We start from the raw sequence: 25,062 nt of genomic DNA on the forward strand, positions 1-25,062 counted from the left end.
ACTGATAACTTTTGTTCTTGGCCATGTTTATATAGCCTCTGCTTGCTCTCTATTAGTTTTTGCAAGTGTTTATATGAGCTCTAAGAAATATGAGCGCTCAGTGACTGCCCGCCTGTTGGCTTGCTCCTCTGGCCCCTCGTCATCGTCTCCTCCTTCGATGTGGTCATAAAAATTGTAGAACAGGCAATACCAACAGTCCAAAATGGCAAATGCTCCAAGCGCCAACGAACCAAAAATGAAATGGCTTAAGCTTTCTGCCTGTTTGTGTGTTGTTGCTACTGTGGTTGTTGCTGTTGTTGTTGTTGTTGCAGTTGCTGCTGTTGTTGCTGCTCAAATATAAATGCATTTGCGCCCGACCACAAAATGTGTTCAACCGGAAATTGTACGTGGAGAGTGCATGAGTGGGCGGTTTGGTTTTCAAGGAGGGGCGTGTGTGCGGGCAATACACTGTTTTTCGATTGGCAAAGAGGCATATATTGGAGGGTTGATATAATAATGATATAATACATATAATTAAATATGGAATTTCAATACAGATCATTAAGATTCGATTTGAAGAGATTTGGCAAACGAATTTTTAAAAATATTTTTTAGCTTTAATTACACTACACAGCAAAGTTAGATTTCTAGGCATATTTTCCATTTGCATAAGTCTACTAAATTTATTTATTTATTTATTATTATAAAAAATGAAATTCTAAATAGCAAATTTTAGGCCAGAGCGAAAGTCTACTAAATATTGTCTTTTTATTTATTTTTTTTTAGCTAGATTTAGGTATTTTTATAGACACTTGTGTTGTCTAAATTTGACCTATTTTTAGCCACTTTTCTAAGTTCATTTGAATTATTCTCTGCAAGTTAACTAACTTAAGTCAATTTTATATACATTTCCACTTTTAAGAGTTTTAGCTTTCTGTTTTTCGAATTCAAGTCGAAGTTTCAGTACAGGGCTCTCTCTCTCTCCCTCTCTCTGTCTCTTTCTCTCTTTCTAAGCAGAGTATTTCGCAGTCAATCAAGTGGCAAATCGCAACTGCTTTCGCTTGTTTGTGTGTTGAGTTTCTGTTTGTATTTGTGTGTGTGCGCGTGTGTATGTGTGCGGAATTGGGCAGTGGGTTTTCGGTTGCTTTGACAGTCATTGCCATACGTTCCATTAGCTTTTTTATGCGCCTATTGCTGTGGCAACTAAGGCTTTAGCTTTAGCCATGGCTATGGCTATGGCTATATCTATCACTGGCTATCTGGCTACCTATATGTGCGTGCTGAAAATTTAACAGATTTTTGCGTGTGCGACTTTTCTATATTGCGGTTGGTCAAAAAGCCGCTGCGACTAAGCCTATGTGCTGAGTGCTAAGCATCGGTCCAGTCAGCCGGTCAGCCAGTCAGTTAGTCAGTCAATCTGTTTGTCAAACTGTCTGCCCATCAGGTTTGTGCGGCCATGTCATACGGCTCTTATTTGCATCGATGGGATTCAAAATGGAGCTAAGCAGTTATTGGACTCGTTAACGTCATCATTGCCATCAGTTGCACCTGCCTGACTCTGCACTTTTTGCCAGCAATGAAGCGTCAAAGTGCAAATGAGCCAGGACACACACTCTCAGAGCAAACATATACACACACACACACACACACACACGTACACGCACACGCACAAGAGACGTGGAATGCATGCAAGCAACTCTGTGCAAACAGAAGAAAATGCACTCATGCAATATGCAGCAGGTAATCTCGTTTCTTTTAATCGCTGTTTGACATCAAAATTAGAATTTCTTAAGATGCCAAGAAGATGCCCCAACTATGGTACTCAGCATAAAGACATCCTTTATTGCAAGTTGTTTGCCTAGCTTTTACGGCATAAGACGCGACACTCTATTTCAAAAGACACCTTTGATTGGGCAGCTGTGGGTGTGCGAGTGTGTGTGGGTGTGTGGCCCATTCTTTGCATAGGCAAATTGAAAATTGATGGAACGCTTTTAGAGCTGACCACAGTTTGCTTGGCATCAATTTGAAATTATACTTCCTGGCAATCCTCAAACACAATGCAATTGCCATTTAGCTCGCTATAGCCTCAATGCATTGCAATCCCTTTTTGATTTCTTTTCCCTTTTTTTGTGCCTTTACACACTCTGATTCTCTTCATGCTAGTTTTGCCTTGTTCATTTTGTTGCATTTGGGGAGTTGATCCTCTACGGTCCACTATTGATGCCGTGACACGTTCTAACAATCGCTCACTTTGACGTCTTCTATGAAGTTTTTCCTATTATTGTTTACTTTTCTTTTGCATTTAGATTCCATTCTTTTGTTCTCATTGCCTCTCTCTCTGTCTCTTTCTCACCCTCTCTCTGTTTTTTTGCACATTGTTGCTGTGGACTTCAAGTTAACAAAAAAAAAAAAAAAAGGTAGATGAAGAAGGAAAATTGCAGCAAGAAACTTGAATTGAACTTCACACAGTCGAAGCAGCAATACCCTCGTTCACCTTTTGCCAATAAATTGGTTTGAGTTGACTTTTAGTTGAAAATTTGATTTTGTTAACTGTAGTTTTAAGTTTGGCTGTAGTTACACTTGGCTGAATTGACAGACTCAACTTGATTGCTTGCAAAATAAAAATATATATATACATTTTTTTGTGGTTTGTGTTGACTGAACTTTGTTAATATTTGGATAAAATATTTGGATAAAATATTCAATTTGTATGTTAAGGCATATTTTTGTTCAATTAATTTCTAGAATATTTTCTGTAAATAATATTCTGTAGAGCATCAACTATTATAAATTCTAATGAAATTTTGAAAAGCCAAGTCTCTTGTTAATATCGAGTGTAGATATTTCCAGATACTTTCCCCTTTTTATTGAAGCATGCACTATCTATATTAGATATACAACTAAACAATATCTAATAAGTTATATATAATATCGATTAAATATATAGAAATTGTTTGCATTATTTATACTTTGCGCTCGTTTTGTAGTTTCCCTTGAGCTTTCGTATGAAATCCTTTGTGGCATTATTTATGTTTCGCTTCAGACTCGGAACAGCCATTGCCTTAAAGCGCTTAGCTGAGCCTTGTTTTCATTCGTGTGATTGGATTGTGCATGAAGAGAGAGAGAGTGAGAGAGGGAGAGAGAGAGAGAGAGAGAGACTGAGAGAGAGAAAAAAGGTAAGGGACAAGAGGAAAAAGGGGCAACAGGAAGTTGAACTGATGTCTGTTTGTTTATGTATTCCATTGTATTATTGTTTAGTTACTTGGGAGACCCAGATGTGCCATGGGTGGAGCAGCAGCTGGAGCCTTGCCACATGCATTCAGGTGAAACACTTTTGCAATTTCACGCGGCCAGTCTCTGAACCTCAAAAGGGTAAGGCGGGGCCGGTGAGGGCGGGTGGTAGGTACATTCCTCATGCCGCGTTCGTCCTCGTTTGTCCTGGCGCTGTGCGAGTGCCAGTTACGTCAGCAGTTGACTGAAAGACAAATGGAAGCTTCACTTGGCTTGGCTACTGGCTACGCCAGCAATTAAAGGATTTCATGTTGCTGCTGTTGCTGCTGCTGCTCCTTTGGCTTTTTTTCGCAGGATGAGTGCACAGAATTTTTTTGCTGCTCTTGTATCCATTTAGTCACTGTTAGTTTTAAATTTAAGGGTCATTTGTCTCTTGCAAAACTTTTCGTCTCACTTTGTTTTGCCAAGTTGCGTGTCATTCTGCAGGGCTCTGAGCTTGTCTGGTTCGAGTTTTGGTCTAGCCAAATTATTGGCCCCATGTACACTATATACGCTCATCTACATGTATACATTTACACAATATACATATATATGTATATATGCATCGCCATAAACAATATAAATTTATATGTGCTGTGAAACATTTTAATTAATCACTAGAGGGCATCAATTGCATTTTGCATGCTAATAATTTATGTTATAAATATTCCACAATCTCTGTCGCACGCTTGCTCGCTCTTTCTCGCCCATGATCATATATGTACGTACATAATTTAAGGCTTCTCCCACTCCTAAAATACTATTCCCCCTCCTTGCCTGTGGCGCGCATTTCAAATGAATTGATATTCAATTATGCCAAACAACTCTCCACCATGGCAAACAATTGAGCTTTGTGTTTTTTTGGTGGGGCGCGTGGCTGCTCCTGCTACTCCTGGTGCTGCTGATGACGCCCAGCGCTAAATATTAAACAGCAAACAATAAATATTTATTTAGGTTTGCAGTTCATATTTTACAATATTTGATGCGGTCATAATTGTTGTTCGTAAAGTGCATAAAAAAAGAACAGTCTGCAGTTGAGGGAAAAGTTTACATTGAAACTGTGCGAGCCCTGTGGAAATCGGCGGGATAGAACATTTAGTGATAAGTTTTGAATCTCAGACCAATGCGTATTTGTAATAAAGCTTTAGCCGGACTAAAATATATATATATATATATATATTAATTAATTAAATACAAGTAAATATAATTCCTTCAGAGGTGCATTTAATACATATTTGAGAATCGAAGAGAAGTCTGCACATTAATAAGCCGGAGAAAAGATTCTTATAAATGATTTGATTCAATATAAATAAATACAAACATAAATTGTGCATTTTAAAAAATGGCATTAAAACATGAATTCACAATAAATAACTTAATAAATTGACAATAAATACATTAATAAGCGATAGAAACATAAAATATGATTTAATCCAATATATAAATAAATAAAATAAATATAAATACATTCAACAAATTTTGAGAATAGCAGGGAACACTTTATATATAGATATAATTAGTTTAATACAAATAAGTATTTTTTTACTTTTATTTTGTATTCAAATTTTAATTCTAATACTTACAATTTGATTTATTTATGGATTTTTTTTATTATATTACAATTTAAAATTTCTCAACATACCCACTCTGTGTTTTCTAGTGATTTGTATAATTTTAAAGAACTTAAAACTGTTTCATATTCTTCATAAAGTGCAACCCTCTTGATATCCATATTTCTGCAAATATTCGACTAGGAAGCGATTACGAATCTTTTTATATATTTTGGCTGCTAAGCTTAGGCGGGCTGGATCTGTGTGACCCATCTTGATGCCCGGCTTGTGCACCAAGAACGCATTATCTAGGGTAAGAAAGCTATAGTCCATTAGGCAGAGGGCATAGGAATGGACCATCTTGTCGGACATGCCCTCCCAGCTCAAACGCTCGTCGTACTCTGGGTCATGAATCGTTCCAATATAGATGGGATCCCAAAGGTTAAGGCGTTTGCTGATGCTGAACACATTGATGGATTGGGCATTATCCGTTTGGTTGATCCAGACGGGCAGATTTTGTGCCATGTTACATTGCGGACAAACATGAGTATGAAAGGGAATCGCTTCACCCGTGGCCAGTTGGCTCTTCAATTCCATTTTTGTGGACGGCATCGTGGCATTCGCGTGCACCTCGAAGATGTTGAGTGGATAGACAATGCGCTCATTGGTGTTGACCAAATGCATATTGGCAGTCAGCATCTTCAGAAAGCCGTCAACCAGGCCAGGTGTGGGATACAGTTCGATATCGGAGGCGAGTATGTAATGTGTGAGCGATGACTGCTTCGCAATATTACGTCCCACATTGATGGGATAATCGAGTTCATGTTGGCTTCGATAGAGTGCACTTTGGGGCACGTTGTCGAATGTCGCAGCTCTTGTACATTTCTCTTTCATGCTGCCTAAAGACTTTTGTGCGTAGACCTTATCGGGCATATGCTCCACATGGAAGTAGATATGAAAGCTAACCCAGCGCTTGATTAGCTCCCGCTCCGGCGCACATTGCTGCAGCCACATGATGCTGTGCACGGTCGCCTTGAAGTCGGTGCCAGGTGCGTAGAGTGCCAAGCTAATTGGCGCCCGCCAGCGCTCCACCAACGGAGCCACATTACTCAAATACCGATAGTCTCCATGCGTGGTATAGGTGACACTCGTCGCGCAGCGTATGCGGCCATGGTTAGCGGGCACATAGTTAACCAGAGTCCAATAATTCGAGTGCTGCATCTTCGCGAATTCCGCCTCTCGATCCGTGCAGTTGACGGCGAGGCGCAGGCCAATCATATACACAGCCTCATCTTCATCCTCCTCTTCAAGGCGGCCTGTTTGCATTTCAGCTATCGTCTCGCTCAGCCATAAGCAGAGGCAGAGCAGCCACAAACATGATTTGCGCATTATTTTGTCTGCTCAGTTGTTAATTAATTAGGTATTTCAAAATGAATAACATAAAATTATTTTAAGTAGGAAAAAACAAAAACAAAAATCAGTATTTTATTTGAAATTTGGAGTTCATTTGGTTTTTAGCAGAGTTTACTGTGTTGCCTGTGCTTTATCGATATTCAAAGTGTGGTATTTGTACATATTTATATATTTTGTTAAAATCATTAGTATTATTAGTAAAAATAAACAAAATATGCTTTGCTCGAAAACAACCTTTGCTGAACAAGTATAAATTATTTTCATATTGGGATTTCTGATTTATAGAAATGTAAGAGTTGTGTTTTAATGAAATCTGGAACTGCAATTTGAGATATCCAAATGAACGATCAAAGAGGAGAAATTTTGCTCCAATTCAATATGCTATCCTTACTCTGCTAGAAAATATAGTACAATAAATATTTTCTATAGATATGGCCATTTTATATACATACATATTTTATTAAATAAATGTATATATTCTATTAAATCCGCCTACTAAATTTTATATTTGTTGTTTTTATTACCACAGAGTTTGATGCATTGCAATTTATTTGGCCACACAAAAGCTTAAAATAAAATGTCAAAATGTTCTAAAACCAAATTCCACTTAAGAGAAGAGCTAATACTCAGCATATGACAGCAGATCAGCTATTATTGTATTCGCTGGCAAATTGATATATTTTCTCTGAAATTTGGCGTCCATTGAAATCAATATTAAGTAAATAATATGTTTTCAAGTGAGCCTACTATTGATTAGCGCGAAATTTTAATATGCAGCCGACGCAAATAAACAATTAATAAACAAAATTAATGTGCATTGTTATTCATTGTTGTGTGCCCATTCCTAAATGCCGCAACTCTCGTCGGACACAGCAAAATTTTAATTATGCCCCATCGAATACAAATATATATAAATACATATATATGGAGGTATGTATGTATGTATGTATGGAAAATATTAGTAATTACGAGTTGAAAATTCATGAAAATACAATTTGCGATTATTGTTATTAGTGTCAGGCAACAGGCAACAGGCGGCAGACACTGGCTGCGCCAATGCTCCCCGCCCCCTATTCCTTTCTCTTGGCCCCACAACCTTGAATGGCGTAAAAGTTTTACGAGCTGCGTCGTCGAGCGACAGCAGCTGAAAAATTTATAAATTCAATAGCACCTAATTAAAATTAAATCTGAAAGCTTGTTGTATCGACGATGACGACGACGTCGACGGCAGCAGCGGCAGCGGCAGCGGCACACAGCTTAGGCGCCGGCAACAGTATCACAGCAACAACGTAAACAGTTACAGATATGTAATCAAGAGTGTGCGCGACTGTCTTATGCCCTGTAAATAAATGTTGGCGTTGGTATTAGTGAAATGGAGTATATTCATTTATAGTATATCATTTTGGACTCTGAGAATATGGGGAATTCTTACTAATAATTTTAGCGAGCAACATGGAAACTGTAGAGGATAAGCTATATTCTTAATTTAATACTTTTTCTACTCATTTCAAATATAATGTAAAAGTATATAATATAATAGGCACTATATTTATATCTGCTCAAGCTAAACCATAACAAAAATAAAAATAAAAAACATTTAAGATTTGTTTTATATATATATATATATATATATATATATATATATATATATATATATATATATATATATATATATATATATATATTTAAGACATAATTTATTTTAATTTTATACATTTTATTTACATATTTTTAAATACCTCATTTTTTATTTCATTATTTAATTTTTATAATAAACTATATTTAAAACAATACGTATAGTTCATATTATATACTAAAAGATTCGCTCTCCCTTACAAATCGTACTTATTTTGTATACAACTTCAAAGAGGAGAGGAGATGCAATCAGATATTAATCAATCAGATATATCTTTCTAAATATCTATAAAATGCGTATACTTAATGCACATATGAGAGTCAAATAGGATTTATATTTCTGAAAGCTAATCCGAAATATCTGATCATCAATATCTCTTTCTGTTCCAGATTTATTTTCTACTATCTCTAAGCTTTATCCGGCTATGAAACACCCCTTTAGCAAATTGTAAAAGGTATGCTTACGCGAGTTACTGGCAAAAGACGGGCAAGGATGCTGCCTAGGTTGCCAAAGTCGTTGTTGTTGTTGTTTTTGCTGTTGCTGTTGCTGCTAGCAGGATATGCACGGTAAATGCTATAGCCGGAAATGAACACGTACTCAGTGTGTGTGTGTGTGCGTGTGTGTACCTGGAAAAAGTTTACCAGCTGCCTCAGTCGAGCTCTGCAGAGCTTATTTATGAGCTGCTATACTGCGTGCGTTTGTGTGTGTATGCGTGAGTATGTGTGCCTGTGTGAGTACAATATTAATTATTGAAAGATTTCATATCGGCTTAAAGTTTCTGCTACCGTGAGTGTTTTAGCCTGGCTTACGCCCAAAAGTATGCAATGCGGCAAGCAAATTGAAGTCACTTGTCGCATGCATCATCATCATCATGTTCAGCCTCATCATCGTGATGGGAAATCCAATTTAAAGCATCTAGCATCTTCTTCTTCTTCTCCTTCGTTTGCAACTGACCAAGCGTGGGCTGAACTGTGGGCTGCACTGTAATACGAACTACTTTAACCCCATGGACCTGGCGGGTTCACTTTAGCACTTCGACTGTTGCACTTACTCCTCGGAGTCAGGCGCTGGAAATGAACCAATAAATCAGTTTATAATGGCAAAAAGGCAAAGGCGAACGGCAAAGGCAAAACGCAATATGATGTCAGGGCAAACTTTTGGCGCCTCTTTTATAGCTGCAGCAAGAGCAATAGCAAGTGCAGCAACAACAGCAACAACAACAGCAACGGCAGCTGCATAGATCAATGAACCAAACTCGAAAGTGTTTTACGATGCGCCTGAAAGCAACGCAATGGAATTATATTTACTTGTGTGAGCAATAACCAAACCAGAGACCAAGACATTCACTCCAAATGGCATTGTGTCGGCTGTAAGGGATACGAATGGCGATTGATAGCCCAGAATCAGAGTGGGAAAATCAAATGTGAGTTGTGAACGTACTGAAGAAACACTTGACTTTGCTGCTTGGGTCAATGGAACTAATTGAAGAACTATTTTCTAATATATTCAGATGAAGTATTGGGAGATAAATAGAAAAATGACGTTTATTATTCTATTAGATGAGAATTTTAAATAAAGTTAATCTTTCTTCGCACCGATGATGGAGTTTAGCATAGAACGCAGGGACTCAGACAGAAAGTATTAAAATAGTTCATTTCTGAGAATTTCGGAGAATTTTACCAACTACTCAATTTTAAATAAATAAAACGAATTTGCCTCTTAGAATCATCATATTTATATTTAATATTTGTAATGTATCTTTTTAATTGATATATAGCTCTACCGACCTCTTTTCATGTGATATATATAGTCAGTTCTTAATAGTTCTTAATGCTCACATTAAATTTAAATTCATGTAAACTGATTATTATTATTATTTCAGTTTACATTTATAGCTTCGTTACAAAGTTCGACAGTCCTTCGATTCATATTTTGTGCAGCCCTGGCAAATGCAGTCTTCTGCTGAATAAAAGCTGTCAAGCATAAAACATGTAAAGATAAACTACTGCAAAAAGAACTGTAACAAGTGTTGCATTTTTGCTACCCTGTTAAGCAGCCAAATGGGCGTAAGCGAGGGGTATATTCGTTTGGTGGAAATGTTTATGGCAGGCCGATAAAATTTCATAGAATATATTAAAATATCAATCTAAAGAATATTATAAACTATTATGAAATATATCTTCTAAATTAGGGTTTATATAAAAGAAAATTCCTTTTAAGTTTCTATTATTTGAGTAAGCTAAACTGAAGGTATTTGACTATTTTAGGTTTGTATAGGGCATCTGTTAGTCGCATCATCTTGAGCATGCACTCTTGCACATGTTTTGCAGATGTCTTTGTATAATACACATAAATTATAACATGTAAACAAATATGTATCTATAAATATGTACAGATGACTAGAAAAGTCTGCTTGTCAACACTCAGTGCGACAACAACAAGAACTATGAGTGTAACAACAACAACTATAACTACAACAAGGAAGCACAAGAATTGGAGGCGGAGTTCGTGGTACAGTTGGCCACGCTGCATATTTTAACATTTCCGGTTTCATTTCACAATGCAAACAAAATGGCCGGCCGACGTGTTTCCGGCGCAGCAAGGCAACTCCTACCTGCCTTGACCAGGAGCACAGTCACACACACACACACACGCACACACGAAAAATGGCTGCGTTGGGGGCGTGCAATCGTGCGATGCGCTGACAAATGCTCACACTTACATATATATATATATATACATATATATACATAGACAGTTATGTCGAGCTGGCCCATAAGCCAATTGATTAGAGCCGTGCCCTCATCATCGTCAGCATCATAAAGGGCTTACGATCATAGCCAACGCCGAATTCGAGAAGCCAACGCTGATAATCAATGCAAATAGTTTCAGATGCGCCGTGAGAGCCTTATTTCACATTTATTCAGTTCAGTTCAGTTCAGTTTGTAGTTTTTTTTTTTTTTTTTTTTTTTTTTGTGTTCTTGTCTTACATAGTTTAAGTGCAGGTTTTTGGGTTCAGATTTTGCGCTTAACTCTTTAATCTTGCTGCCTGTTTTTTCCTACTCTATTTTTTTTTGAATTGTTTTTTTTTTTTTTTTTTTGTTGGCTGTGCGCAGTCGACATAAAAAATTTACCAGTTGATTTTATGCTGGATTAAGCTTAAAGTTTATACTAAAAGGAACTAAGCAAGCGTAAATGGAGGCCTGCTCGATTTTCCCTTTTACCACAGCTTTCTTCTTTTATTTTCCATCGTTGTTGTTGTTGTTGGCTATCTTGCGATTTTGTTGTACACGGGGCCCTTGTTAAAATAGGTTTACGGTGCAGAGGCCTTCGATTCATGGTTTGCCCTTTTACATGTTTCTCAGCCAATGTGTGTGTGTGTGTGAGTGTGGGAGCGGGTTGAAGGACGCGTCCAGGCTACGTCTGACTGATTCCATAGACCCGGTTGCTCACCCGTTGGGCCTGTGTTTGAAATATTTGCCATGACAGTTTTTGTGGGTGTGGCGAGACGTTTTTGGGGGTCGCTGCCTCCAGCGCCCAATTCACATAATTCAATAGCTTTTGCGAAACGGCGAGTCCATCAAGCCAGTGTGGAAATTTGTGACACTGCTTTACGGGCTTATACACATCGTGGCCAATTTTCGTAACTGGCTGCCAAGCCCTCGGTTAATAGCTCCATTATATAATTATTGTGCATTATTGTTGCTTGTCTGCTGCGACTGCACCCACCCACAATTCCTGCCACCTGCTTGGCTTGTTTTTTTTCTCTTTCTTTTATACCTAGGGTTGAGTAGCTGTCGGGTAGCTATCCCATTGCCACATTACATTAATTTTGTCCGCATCAAGAGACGGCGGCAACGGCGACAGCGACAGCGTCGCATCTGCGTTGAAAGCCAATAAAAATTTGTGTCATTCAACTGACAGGAGGCAGGAGTGTCTATGTAGTTGGCCCCCTCTGCTCTGCAAACCAATTGAACCACTCAATAACCAACGATAAATATATATATATATAAATATATATATGTATGACATGTCACAGTGCCGCTGGTCAGTAGGCCCCATGACAGAATCCAATTTCATTTCAATTGACCAGGCTATGCATATATAATGCCGCAGCATATGATTTGCAATCAGCCCACGCAAACGCAACTGCTGTAAGTGTTGACATTATTTATTATGCTGCTGCCACGCACACGATTGTTGTTTATACAACTAACTATATATCGTTCTCTACAGATTATATAGATTTATTTCAGTGTGTGTGTGTGTGTGTATGTATGTGGAAGGTGTTTACGTAGCATTCAAACACTGTAAAGCAAGCGAAACTAGTTTATTGCGATAACAAATTTTTTCATTGAGCAAAATTTGATTTGGCAATTTGTTATTTGATTTTATATTTAATATAATTACATTATTAAAAGTTGCGGATACTTACACTTTATCTATTATGTTCTAATATTAATTTTAAAGTGTATATATGATTAATTTTTTTATGAAATTTATTTTGTTTTAATGGTTTCAAGCTACTTGTATATAAAATTTGTATATATTAATATATCTATTATAATACTCGCTTTAATCGATTTTTCATCTTCATTTGAATATTTGGTTATATTTTCTTTTTACTTCAAATCATATTCTGTACATATTTTATTCATATTATATTTTAATTTATTTATTAAATATATATTTCTTAATTAAATTTTATAGTCGATCTAAAGGTCTTCGAACTTTTCATTTAGAGTCATACAAATTTTATTTTTATTATAATTTGAACTAAGTTTAGTCAGTGGAACTATTATTTGTTGTTGTTTAATTTTTCAAAATTCGGGTGTTCCGACTAGGAGAGACTCTGAGCCCCAACGATCGTCGTATACGACTATGCTTTGTGGATTGTATATATGCGTAGCTATATGCTGTTTTATACCCTGATCGCATTTCTACCAGAGACCCAAAAATACTTCAACACGAATTTGATTGTCAGTATAGTCCACTTGCCCTACAAGAGAATTTTTGTATTAGCTCTTTGCAGGGCTTAAAGGAACTCCTAGTCAGGCAGTTTCGATTCGAGGCCACCTATATATGATGTTACCTTCGCTTCTTCGTTAAAGCCGAGGCTGATAAGCCTAGTCCAGGTGTCACCATTATATATATGTATATGTATATAATTTTAGAAAATGGATAATCGGAGCAATCTACATCCACTTCAATGGAAATTTGAAGGCATCGATTGAAGGATCGATTTGCTTCCAGTGGCTAGTTGTTCATTTAGCCAACTTTCAGCGTATCCGCTAGTCGAGCAGTCGCGACTAGAGCTCGTTTCCTTATATAATTTGCATACTCATATATATATCACAATAATTCCCCCTTTCGACATTTTAAAAGCTGACCCACATTCCGGCTTGCAATCAATTAATCGTGTTGTTGTATTGAGAATTATTATTATTTCGCTTGCTCAACACATAATGGATATTTTATGGTACATACATATTGCACGTATGATGGGAAGACATTGCAAGTATATCAATAAGCTGTACTCCTTTGATAAATGCCCGCGGCTTCTTTGTGCCAAAACCGAAAAAGAGAGAGGAAAACGAGTAGAAGAAAATGAAGGAATCAGTGCAACAATAAAAGGCAAGAAGAGGCGAACACATTTATTTGGCTTGTTGTGGCGTTGGCCAGACCCGGTGCAGCTCGTCCATACAAACTCTTCAAGCGTCGGCGATGTTGCCGTTCCAACAGGGGTTGGCCGCATGCCCCCCTGGGCCTTTGTTGTTGCGACGGCTTTGTGGTTTTATCCATGGTCCATGAAGCCAGCGGGCGAGAGGGCGAGTGAGCGAGTCGCTCAGCTAGCCAGACTGTTTGCTGGCTCTTAAAGTGAAAATGTGACGAAAGCATTGAATTTATTTCACACAGACACACACTCAGATACACTCACACACAAACGGGCAGAGTGTGCCCCTCTGTAGCCAGCCGCATAAATTGCTGGTCAACTAATTGAAAATGCTTCTTGTGCTTGTGGCTGTAATGCTTACACACAGACACATATATGCTTATACATATTTATATACTTATGCGAGTATGTGTGCGTATGTGTATATGCATGTACATTCAATAAACTACACATGTGTCTTGTCAGTGTGCGTGTGTGTGTGTGTGTATTTGTGCCTTGTGCGCAATCTAAACGCTAATTAAATGATTCAATGATTCCTCTACCAATGTTTCCCGTTGCTCACCAGCCAGAGACTCTTAGCCTTTTCCCTTTCCCTGCTGTCGCGACTGCTGCCGGTGCTGCTGCTGCTCTGTAGCTACTTTACCTTAATTTCTTTTTATTGTTTTTCGCATGTTCTTTCAATTGCTTTTATGTGCTGCTGCAGAAATGGCGACCAAAGTCCGAGTAACTCCTTCGAGTGTGCCTTACGAGTGTTCCATGTATACGAGTGTGTGTGTGTGTGTCCGGGTTAATTGAATTTTATGTCTTGGTCCGAAATCCACATGCCCTGTCTGTTGCTGAACTGCGCAAATTAATTTCCTTATATTGACTTTTTTCGCTCTCTGTCCCCGGTTCAGTCTGTCTTTCCTAATACTCTTATTTAGAGTCGCATAAATTAGTTAGAAAGCGTGCGGCATATTAAAGAATGTGTCCATTAGAAGGTGTGGTATATCTATATATAAATATAATTTTGAAGTTAGTTTTAATTCTGCCCTCGGTATAGATCTATTCCATAGACTCAAAAATGTATATATAAAGTTTTCACAGATATCTCGTTCTCAAACAGCAATACTGCGTTCCGAACCATTTGCCTTTCATCAAGGAATTTTATAAAATTTATTGAATGTATATTATATCTCGTTCCTATCTTTTCTAAATGCCAATGCAAGATCCTCGCTCAGTCTTTCCCAAAAGGGTATTTATTTCTCCGCATACCATAATTTTTTGTTTTTCTCTCTAATATCTTATGTTCGATAGCCAGTTGTGCTTTAGCTGTTTGTCGCCTAGCTTTCAGAATTTATTGCCTGTCTTGAAATATTGTTGCCTCTAATGAGCGAATGATACAGGCCGGAAGAGGCACAGTGAGTTGTAAGGGGGCGCTCAGGCCTGGCGCCTCGGCTGCACTTCATTTTAATGGATTCGCACTCACAATGAACCGCAAGCATATGCAAATGTCTCGAGCACCTGCTAACGACATTAACTAGCATAGTGGAGTGTGGTGTGAGAGTGGGGTGACTGCTCCACCAAAGGCAGCTCCATCAATAATTATATGCTGCATACATTTGGGGGCTGGATTCTCGCGCCGTTTGACTGTGCAAATGTTTGTGCAACACTCGACGTTGCTGGCACTCTTTCAAAAATAAGACGGCTAACATATTTGAGTGCCCCAAGGCTAGAGGCGTGCGGCGGATTAGGGGGCGTGGCAGGTACTGGCTTCGCTTTGCTTTGCTCTCTAGCTGGCTGCACTTAAATATTTTGCATATGCGTCAAGTGGCGGTTGACGACTGCAAGCGTTAAGTATGCTGTAGTTAAAATCCTCGCTCCTCGTTCTTCGTCCCCACTTTACTCCACTTTTCGCATCAAAAGCCCCAACTTCCATTTGCCATGCAAGTCTGAAACTCAACTCTCATTTCCATTTTCGTTATGTTCCAATTTGTTTTGCAAAAGACGCGACAAGTTTGCTGCACAACTTAATCGTACTTAGCTGGCTGCCTGAAACCCGGCGAGCACCCGAATTTCGGTCGGAAGAATACAGCTGACAGACACTGTGACTGTTGTCAAGTGTTTGCTAATTAATGGTTAGAGCGCGAGCGTGAGCGCTTAAAGAGTTTGATTGTTTGCACTGCCGAGATTAATTAGAGGATTGCTCTTAGAAATGTTAACTTGCTGTGAGATGCACTAAAACTGTATCAAAAGATATACTAAGCTAAGACTTTTCAATTTTAAGAGAACTATCTCAAAGAAAGGGGGAGAAATGAGGGAAAGAGATAAACATAGAGGGATCTAGAAAGGGGAAAGTAAGATTGAATGAGAGAAGGGCGGAGTAAGAGAACACGAGAAGAGAGAGAGAGTATGAATGTATGAGGGAGAGAGAAATGGAAAGAGAGAGCTATTATGAGAATGAGAGAGAGAGGTAGATAGACTAATTTAGATATACAGATACATAAAGACAGAGAAAGTCCTGGGGAGCGACACGGAGAGAACTAGAGAGAGTGTTTGTAAGAGATAACGAAATAAATATATAAAATGGTGAAGAATATAACAAAATAATAAGTCTATAAATGTTTATGATTAGATACTAAAAAACGAACAGATTTTTGCAGATAGCTTCCAAATCTATATTGTAAATTTCGTAGGAAGCCATACATTAGCTCTACACCATGTTTATAGAGATAAGATTAACGACCATATAGAAAGCAAATATACTTAGATATGTGTACAGTTACCTAATAGATAGTGATTAATGATTAGTATGGCGTTATCTTTGGTACATTGAATATTATATATTTATGACTCTAGATAAGCTGGCTGAACTTTCTCACTTCCATAAATCAAAATCAAACCGAGTCAAGATTTTAGAATGAGTTTGCAAATCATATATCAATATTGACATAGGATTTCCCACTCATATTTTACCGATTATGTGAGAATTTGCTATAACATTTCTTTTGCTGGAATTGAATTTAATTTCCATCAATGCTAGCTAGCTCTGTGAGTATGTTCTCATAATTATTGTGAGGAGTATTTGTAATCGGGAGAACACTGTATTTGGGGCTTAAGCTACTATTTGCATGGTCTTTAATGCCATGCTCAGCATCCTTTCACATTGGCCCGCTGCTATCGTTGCCTTCACTTAATTGCGTAACACAATAAGCCAATTAAGTTATAGTTTCCACACAAGTTGATAACTTAATTATCAGCATAATCCAGATGCCGATACGAAAACTTTCTATATGTGGCACTGATTTTTTTTTTTTTTTTTTGCGTTTTCTTGTTGTTGTTTTTTATTCGTACTATGGCCCACAGATTGAGCCAACTAATTTGCTCGAATGTAGAAAGCTGCTGCTGAGCTCCAGAGTCTGTTGCAATCAGCCCTTGGGTAAGATGAGTGTGCCTGCCCTGAAAAGTAATTTATTTAATTTTGTTTCAGGATTTTCATTTTTTATTTTGTGTTTTCGTATTTTGTTTGGTATTTAGGAATTTTTTGGCAGAGAGGGCGGTAAGGCGGGGCGAGCAAAGCCATTGCCATGCTAATCAAGAGCCAAGAGACCAAACAAGCGGTTGTCGTACCATAATTTATTATAGTTTTCCAACCACAAGTAAGATACATGACAATGCCGCATCGCTGCGAAAGACTTTTCCCCCGCCACCCACCTCGCATGCGTTCCTTTAATGCCTTTGTCTGTGCGTTGCGCGAAGGCCCCAAAATTAATTGAATTTTTGTACCACAAATTCTCGAACATTTCTGGCCAGGCATTTTCCGTTTAATTGCTGCCATCATCAGCGCAGCGGTTAAATGTTTGAGATCGACAGCAGCAGCAGCAGCAGCAGCAGGAGTAGTATCAGGAGCAGCAGCAGGGGCAGCTGTAGCTGAGCAACCAAGTAGCCGATGCTGGCATCCGGTCGGTGGTCCTTAAACATTTCATTTCATATTTAACGCATTTTTGCCATCAGTTTGCTTCCTTGCGTCCTCGTCATAGTTGCGGTTTGCTTTTTGCCAGGCAAAGACAGAGAGCGAGAGAAGGGAGTGCTGAAAATAAAAACAAACCTATATAGAGCGATGAGAGGGAGCGAGGAAGAGCTTGAGTGCCTTGTGGTTAGCACCGAACAGCAATCAAAGCGATTGCCTATGTAGTAGGCCTGTGCTCTAATAAAATAATTTAATTGCGGCCATGTGGTGTACTTGATATAAATGCACACATAGTTCAAAGCAAAACACATGCAATTAGTTCTTCACCGCCAGCAAAGGGAAAAATGCTTTCAGAATGAATTAAAAAAAAAATAAAAGAAAGTTCTTAATGCTTCGACAGTTATTAAATATGCAACAAACTCTGTAACTTCTTGGTATTACTGCATATGGGAGTTAATAGGGAGAACAGGGAAAAGGGAATTGGCATTGATGACTGTAATAGGAAGTTATAGTAGATGTCCAAGGGCGCAGGATGAAAACTCTCTTAAATATTCGATATGGCCAGTTCAGTTCAGGGCATCCTTATGTCTATATCAACATCTTCTTCTGCATCTTGTGGCTAACAATCAATTACTATTAAATGTATATCCGATACTTATTGAGTTGCATGCAATTAAGATAGATATTGATGGAGAGCCGAGGCGCATGGAACCCTTGAATATAATACCACACTCAAACAGAATTCAAATTGAACTTCTTATCTATGCGCTGAGGTAGACAACAATAAATTGTGATAAATAAGTGGAAAAGCATAAAATAAAGAAAAATAACCAAAAATCGCATGGCGGCCGAGTCAGCAGGGCTTAAATTGCCTACGCAGGCAATGCGGCCGAAATAAAATAAAAAAATAAATAAACCAGAAAAAAATCAAGAAAATTAAGAGTGTTTGGCACGCCGGAGACTAAATACACTTATGGGTTGAATTCCGGGCAGGATTCTTTAGAAAATTTGTACGTAATCTATAGGATATTTTTAAAATTTGAGGTCTTGGATATATATTGGGGATCTCTACACATTCAGTGACCAACTCAATATATATTTTGAAGGGCATTTGGAACAGAGATATATCGAATGCCTTGAAAAAATGCTGGGCGCAGTTTGCCGAAGTGAACTCTCCGGTTGTCAGTTGCCAGTTGCCCCGATTCCCAGTCTCCGGCAAATAGACCATTAAAACAAACACACGCACAAACCATTTCCCGATACATAAAAAATCAGCAAAAAGACGAAGAGGAGGACAGGAGAAGGAGTTGGACCAGGATCGTACAACAATAATAAATAGAACAACAAAACGAAACCGAGCGCATTGTCAAATTCTTTTGACACTTATCCCTTTCCGGCATATACCCAGGCATCCCAAATAGCCCCACTTCCAGCTCCCGCCGCAGCTCCAATCCCAGTCCCGAGACCAGCTTCTGTCCCTGCCAGTGCAAAGAAGCAGAAGGACCTTACTTAATGCCATGGCTCGGCCTCAGTACCCGACGTGGGAGAACTTAATATGCAAATGGGGCTCATGTCTAGGCCGGTTTGTCACCTGTCTCGCTCGCACGCAGCCATTTCATTCGGTTTGTGCTTCATTATTATTATTATTATTATTATTATTATTATTTTGTTTTATATGTGTGTTTCTTGTTCTGGTTGCTGCTGCTGTTGTTTTTGATGGTGTTGGTGTTGGTGTTGTTGTTGGTGTTGAGTATTTTGCTGGCTGCTTTCTTGATTTTTATTGCAGGAATGCGAACGTCGGCCGTTTTTAAAGCCACCGCAGGACCTCACCCAGACCACAGACAACTCATACTCGCACACACACACACACTCACACACTCACAATACCCTCACATTATGAAGGCTCGGCAACGAGCTCTGTGTATGTGTGTGAGTGTGTGTGTGTGTAGCAACACTTACACGAAAATGATGAATGATTTTATGGTTTGCTTGACCTGAATTTTATAGTATGCATGCACGCCGTAGAGACACCCTTCCTTTCCCCCCTCAACCGTTCCTCGAGGAACCCCTATGCCCACCTACGGCTCCTCCGGCACCCTCCTATCGCTGTCGCCTGAGCATTGCGAGTGGAAAATTTTATGTTTGCATAAGAAATTGGATTTTTGCATTAGTTATGGAAATGAGAAAACTTCAACTTGATTTGTTTTTCACTGGCTGGCTGACTGGTTCTCTCTGGCTCGGTTGGCTTGCCTGGTTGGCTGGTTAGTCTAGGGTTTGGGCCCTGGTCAGAAGCAGAAGTGGCAGCACGCTCAGCTCAAAGCTCAGTAACTGCCTTTTTTTTTTTTTTTTTTTTTTTTTTTTTTTTTTTTGTTCTTCATATTTTTCGTCGGCTTTTGGTTTGCATTGGTTTTGCGGTGGAAGGGTCTATGGATCTATGGCTTTTTGGTGATGTTCCTTTGCCCTTTGCGCCTAATGCTTATTAGATTTGGCTCATGAATCAAAGGCCAGACTGCAAAAACAGTCCCTATGTCGCTGTGTGTGTGTGTGTGTGTGCGTGTCTATGTGACCTGACTGCCCAGAGATACCCATTGCAACCACTATCTGCATCTTGAATGCGCCCAGTCCAGTGGTTGGCAGCTGCACAAGAAGCTGCAGCAGCAGACCCATCTCATCCCACTCTTTTAGCAAACAAAGGGCTGGAGTAAACAGTTGCATCTATGGCTGCCTGAGCATATTGCGCAATATGCCAAACAAGTCCCGATATATATCGCCACATGCGAATGTGAAAAGTAAAGCAAATAGTCAACCAGTGCAATATATCATATATTGCTCTACATATTTATGTTGCGTTCGTATATATGCTAGAGTATATATACACTCTTATGTTTCTATTTGCTGGAGAATAAATAAGTAAAAACTTTGGCGCACTGTGGCAATAAAGCGTGGGCGCTACCAAAACTCGTTACTATTTTGGTAGAATGAATTCCTGGGTGGCGCCACTCAACGCGATAGATAGACACCCTAGAAATGCCATGCTGTTGACTGGGGCTGTAGTTCCCTCGAATAGCTGCACACACTTGACGCTTCTGTGCGCAGCGATTGACCGATTATAACAGAAGTCGCAGACGAGCTGCAGCTATAACAATAGGTCTGAATTGAGTGGAATTTCGAATGGGAATTCGAAATGGCATTGCTCTATAAATTGTAGGGCATATTGGTCGTTCAATTCCCATACTGATCAAGGAACTTCGAGCTTCAAACTCAAAGTGAATTTGTTGCAATATGCAAGTATAGAGCATTATGGAAATGTGCTGGAATGCACAGTCTTTCAATTTCATTTTGCTCTCTTTCATTTCTTTCATGCGCTGTGCAGGAATTTGAATATTTTGGCTATGCATTTAGCAATATGAAATATTAAATATTTTTAGAAATTTGTCTTTGTAGAAGTACCTTTTTTTTTGGGAGTTATTGTGTTAAGCTTCCATTGGAACTCAATACATTAACAGTTATTCTTTAACGTTTCAGTTCATTTATTCTGTTTAGCATATACAAATTTGTTATTTATGAAACAATTTTCAGCCTAGTTAGCTATGCATCCACACTCGAAGTAGAAGATAGCTCGGACACCACTTCAAGGCCTACTAGTCGGGTCACTGACTTAACATCTATGAAATATTCTCTTAAGCTTATAAAATATGTATAATAAATTCATGTTTCGATTAAACTGCGTATGTAATACATATTATGTCGATATATTATAGATTTTTAGCTATAGTTAACATACTAAAGCCCTATATATATGCATATTAAGCCATACACAATAAGCTTTTTCTCAATATCACAAATTACTCTCTATATATTTTTTATAGTTATATTAATAGTTATATTAATTTCAGGGTATTGACCGAACTAAAATACCCTAACCGTACAGCATATTGCGATCGTTTTTGGCAACGTTTCAGTTCAGTTTCAGTTTCAGTTTCGGTTTCAGTTTCAGTTTTAATATTGGCAACTTTTTTAATTATTTGCTTGAAACGCTCGTCGATTTGTTCGACTCTGTTGTTGATTTGTAACGCCCGTTGCTTGTCGGTCACAGGGCTATTTGTGGTTGTTGTTGCTGTAGTTGTTGTGGTTGCTTGTGTTATTGCTGGTGAATGGCGCCAAACCATGGCGGCAATATGTGCCAACGGTTGAATAATCTGTCAATAAGCTTTTGTCATCGCTTGGCTACAAATCGAAGTAGTCACAGTAGGAGCAGAACTATTTGGCGATAGCTTTGATGGAGGTGTAGGAGTGGGCGGTGCGACGGCTGCTGCTGCTGCTGCTGCTGCTGCTGCTGCTGCCACAAACAAACATTTTGCTATTGGATGATGCCAGTTGCCAGTTGCCCGTTGCTCGTTGCCAGTTGCCCCCAGGGGAGGCATGTGGCGTGCAGGGTCTGGCCATATATTGCGTCTTGGGCGCGCCTTCTTTTGCGAGCCAAGGGCCCAATAAACAAAAAAAAAAAAAAAAAAAAAAAAAAAAGGAAGTAGAAAAAAAAAATTGGGGTAGAATGGGAGAAAACTTTTTAATAAAGGTCGATTGCTGCATGTCAATTGGAATGTTGCTCCAGCAGCGTGGGGCAGCTGAGGGCAGCGCAGAGCAGCGGTGGCAGCCGGGGAGCAGAACTTTGGGCTCGTCACGTCACGTCACGTCGCGATTAGCTTGGCAATAGTTCACTCTGCATGCGCATCCACATCCGCATCCGGTTCGCCAAGTGAGGCTGGGGTAACGGCACTTTGTCTTCCGTTTTATCACTTATTACTTCCGTTGCGACAGTTTCCACAGTCGCCTGCTTAATTTGTGTCACCTTTTCGCATTTTAATTCGCTTTTTGGCTTGTAATGAGATTTTTTGGCCCTCGCCGCTTGCCGCTTTGCCGTTTCCCGTTAGCCAGCGCATCACAAAATGAGAAATGCAATTTAGGACGTCAGTTTGGCTATTTGCATTGCATGCTTTGTGGCAGGGCGGCGATTAGCATTTATATGGGCAACTTTTCATTCATCTAATTGCTGTTTGCAGCTGCCAAAATAAATCTTATGCCATGCCGAACAGAACAAAAGTCAAGTTACGCTGCCCAGCCAATTTCCAAACGGGGGCGCGGCCCGGCCACCAAGCCGCAGACGGTGCGGCTGAGGGCGCTGCCCAAAAGCTGCTTGCCAAAGCGATAAAATATACATAAATAACCTTTATTACACATGCTGACGCTCAAGTGCTCGAACTTTTTCAAGTCCACTTTGCACAGTTGTTTTGGAGTAGTTCGTTCGCCGTTTTTCGGCGTCCTTTGTGGCACAGACTTGTGTTTTTTTTCCCTCTGCTGGCGTGTTGTACGCTACGCTTTAGTTAGACCAGGTGGCCCAAAAACCAAAGCAGCTTTCATTCCCCACTCCGCCCCTCGATCATCGTCATCTGGAATCCCGCTTAAGTCCCACTGTGCCATCAGGCATACTAAACCAATGTGCACAGTTCAAAGTTCAAAAAGCGTTTTCCAAGAGCTCTTTACTGCGTCTCTCATGCGTTTGACTGGCAAACTCTCCCAGGTATTTCTAGGAATGTAATACATACTGTCAATACTGACGCGTGTTCATGCGAGAGTGCTAATCTATAAGCATTCTATTTACGCAAAAAGAGTTTGATTCCCAGGGAATCCGCTTCTCATTGTCTTAGCACTGAAAGGCCATCCCTCTGAGCTGATAAGCGATATTAATGAGCAAATGTTGATTATTTTTGCTAAATTTTTAATTCGGCATTCGTTAAGTGAAAAACAAGTTATCAACAATTTATTTATTTACTTATAAGCTAGAATCTATTAGATCAGCTAATCAATCAGTGCTATCATCGCAGTTTAATGAAATTTAAAAATAAACTGTTCAAAGGTTACCTCATTCTTTATCGGAAATTGTATTACGCATTGGAGAATTGTAAGCTGAAAATAAATGTGCAAATATTATCGTTGAGCACGTGACTTGGTATGACGATAGTTAAACTGAAACTGCTTAAAGTTAGGGGGATTTGCGTGGAAGGTAACTTAATTCAAATCATAGTCATATATTTAATATTTATTTACATTTCTAAATACTATTGATCATATGCCAAAACTTTACTTAGCATTGGTATACTCTTTGGCTATAGGCTACTGGCATTTACTACTATAGATCAGATTATAGTTTCAAATACTCTGAGCATGTTGCATTCAAATCAAATATTCCATAAAAATAACCTTGGAAGGGATCGTCTCAAGAAAAATCTTAGAATATTTTAGAACTGCAGTCACAAATACTAAAACGTTAAGTAGCTTCCAGTTGATTAAATTCTTAGAGATTATTAATGTTAAAGGAAAAATGCTTTTATTTTCCAGGACAGCCCAGTCGAATGCTAAGAGCATCTCTGTTTCTTAGTAATTTGAAGCAAATATTTCTCTTTCATTTCAAATTATCTCAGAGTCACGGGAATTCAGAGCGCATCAAGTTCTTTGTCCGTACGCTAGAGTACGATAAATGTTTTAATTAAAAAAATAAAATAAAAAGCGGCACAGCTGCTTTGACACAGACATTTTATGAAATAAATAAAACAAATCAGGTGCAGTGAGCTGCAGGTGTTGTCATTTGAAAATCAACTAATATATATATATATATTTCTTTTTTTTATATTTTTTTATTTGAAGCTTATAAGGTAATATAATGCTGTCAACTAATCAGTTTAGGCAAAGGCAGCTATCTAATTACCTAAGCTGTCAATTGTAGTGAGTGTGTATTGGAGACAGCATACAGTGCGTATACGCTATTTTTGGAATACATTTGAGCTTTGCATACGCTGCAGCAGCAGCAGTAGCAGAGGCAGCAGCAACAGCAGCAGCAGCTAATTTTAGTTAATTAAACCACGCAAATCCTAATGTGACCTAATTGGATTCCAGCGTCCGCAGCAGCTCGTCCTTCGCAGCTGGCAAGTCAGTCAGACACACCGTTAACAGCCGTTAGCCACTTATCCACACTCATTTCGCAGTAACTCAGTCCAAGCGCTGGGCTTTATGTTCTGTTCCTGTTTCTGTTTCTGTTTTCAGTTTTCTTTTGCGCCTCAGAACTGGACCCTTTTTCAGAGATGTGTGTGTATGGGCGCTCATCAGCTTGTTGCTGCTGTTGGTGTCCTTTACTTTCCTGCTTTCCTTTTCACCGCCCATCCTAAACCTACAAGCAACTATAAGCCTTGGTAATTATCTGCAAAGTGACCATTTGGCGATTAGTTGACGCTCGCCCGCTGCTGTTGCTCTGCTGCAGCGCTTTAGCTAAGCTCTGTGCGCGCTCCACCCACGTTATCACACTTATTGCTCTCTCGCTCTTCGCCTTGCAATCTCTCTGTCGTAGCTAATGTGGACAGTTGCGTGTCGTGTTACGTAGCCAACATGTTCAATGCGAATTGGAAATAAATCAAAAACCCATCATCAATAATGCTCAATATGCAGATACCCTATATTTTACAAGTAAATTCATCTTATCATCTACAATATATGGATCTTTTATTGTCCAATTGTTATCTATCTATCTAATAGTATCTAT

The 25,062-nt window shown here is 38.9% G+C and overlaps 1 protein-coding gene across 1 annotated transcript; it reads right to left on the reverse strand.

The window, feature by feature from the left end:
- Window positions 1-4,952: 4,952 nt before the first annotated feature.
- LOC6577832 (beta-1,4-glucuronyltransferase 1) lies at window positions 4,953-6,125 on the reverse strand. The gene has a single exon (XM_002003728.1). It carries the CDS (start codon window positions 6,123-6,125, stop codon window positions 4,953-4,955), a length of 1,173 nt encoding a protein of 390 aa, XP_002003764.1.
- Between the last annotated feature and the right edge of the window lie 18,937 nt (window positions 6,126-25,062).

Source organism: Drosophila mojavensis, unplaced genomic scaffold, assembly GCF_018153725.1.
Source record: "Drosophila mojavensis isolate 15081-1352.22 unplaced genomic scaffold, ASM1815372v1 contig_49, whole genome shotgun sequence".
Classification (NCBI taxonomy): domain Eukaryota; kingdom Metazoa; phylum Arthropoda; class Insecta; order Diptera; family Drosophilidae; genus Drosophila; species Drosophila mojavensis.

Bases quoted from the DNA above. Each gene is read 5' to 3' on its own strand.
- LOC6577832 (XM_002003728.1), bottom strand. From the start codon at position 6,125: ATGCAAACAGGCCGCCTTGAAGAGGAGGATGAAGATGAGGCTGTGTAT.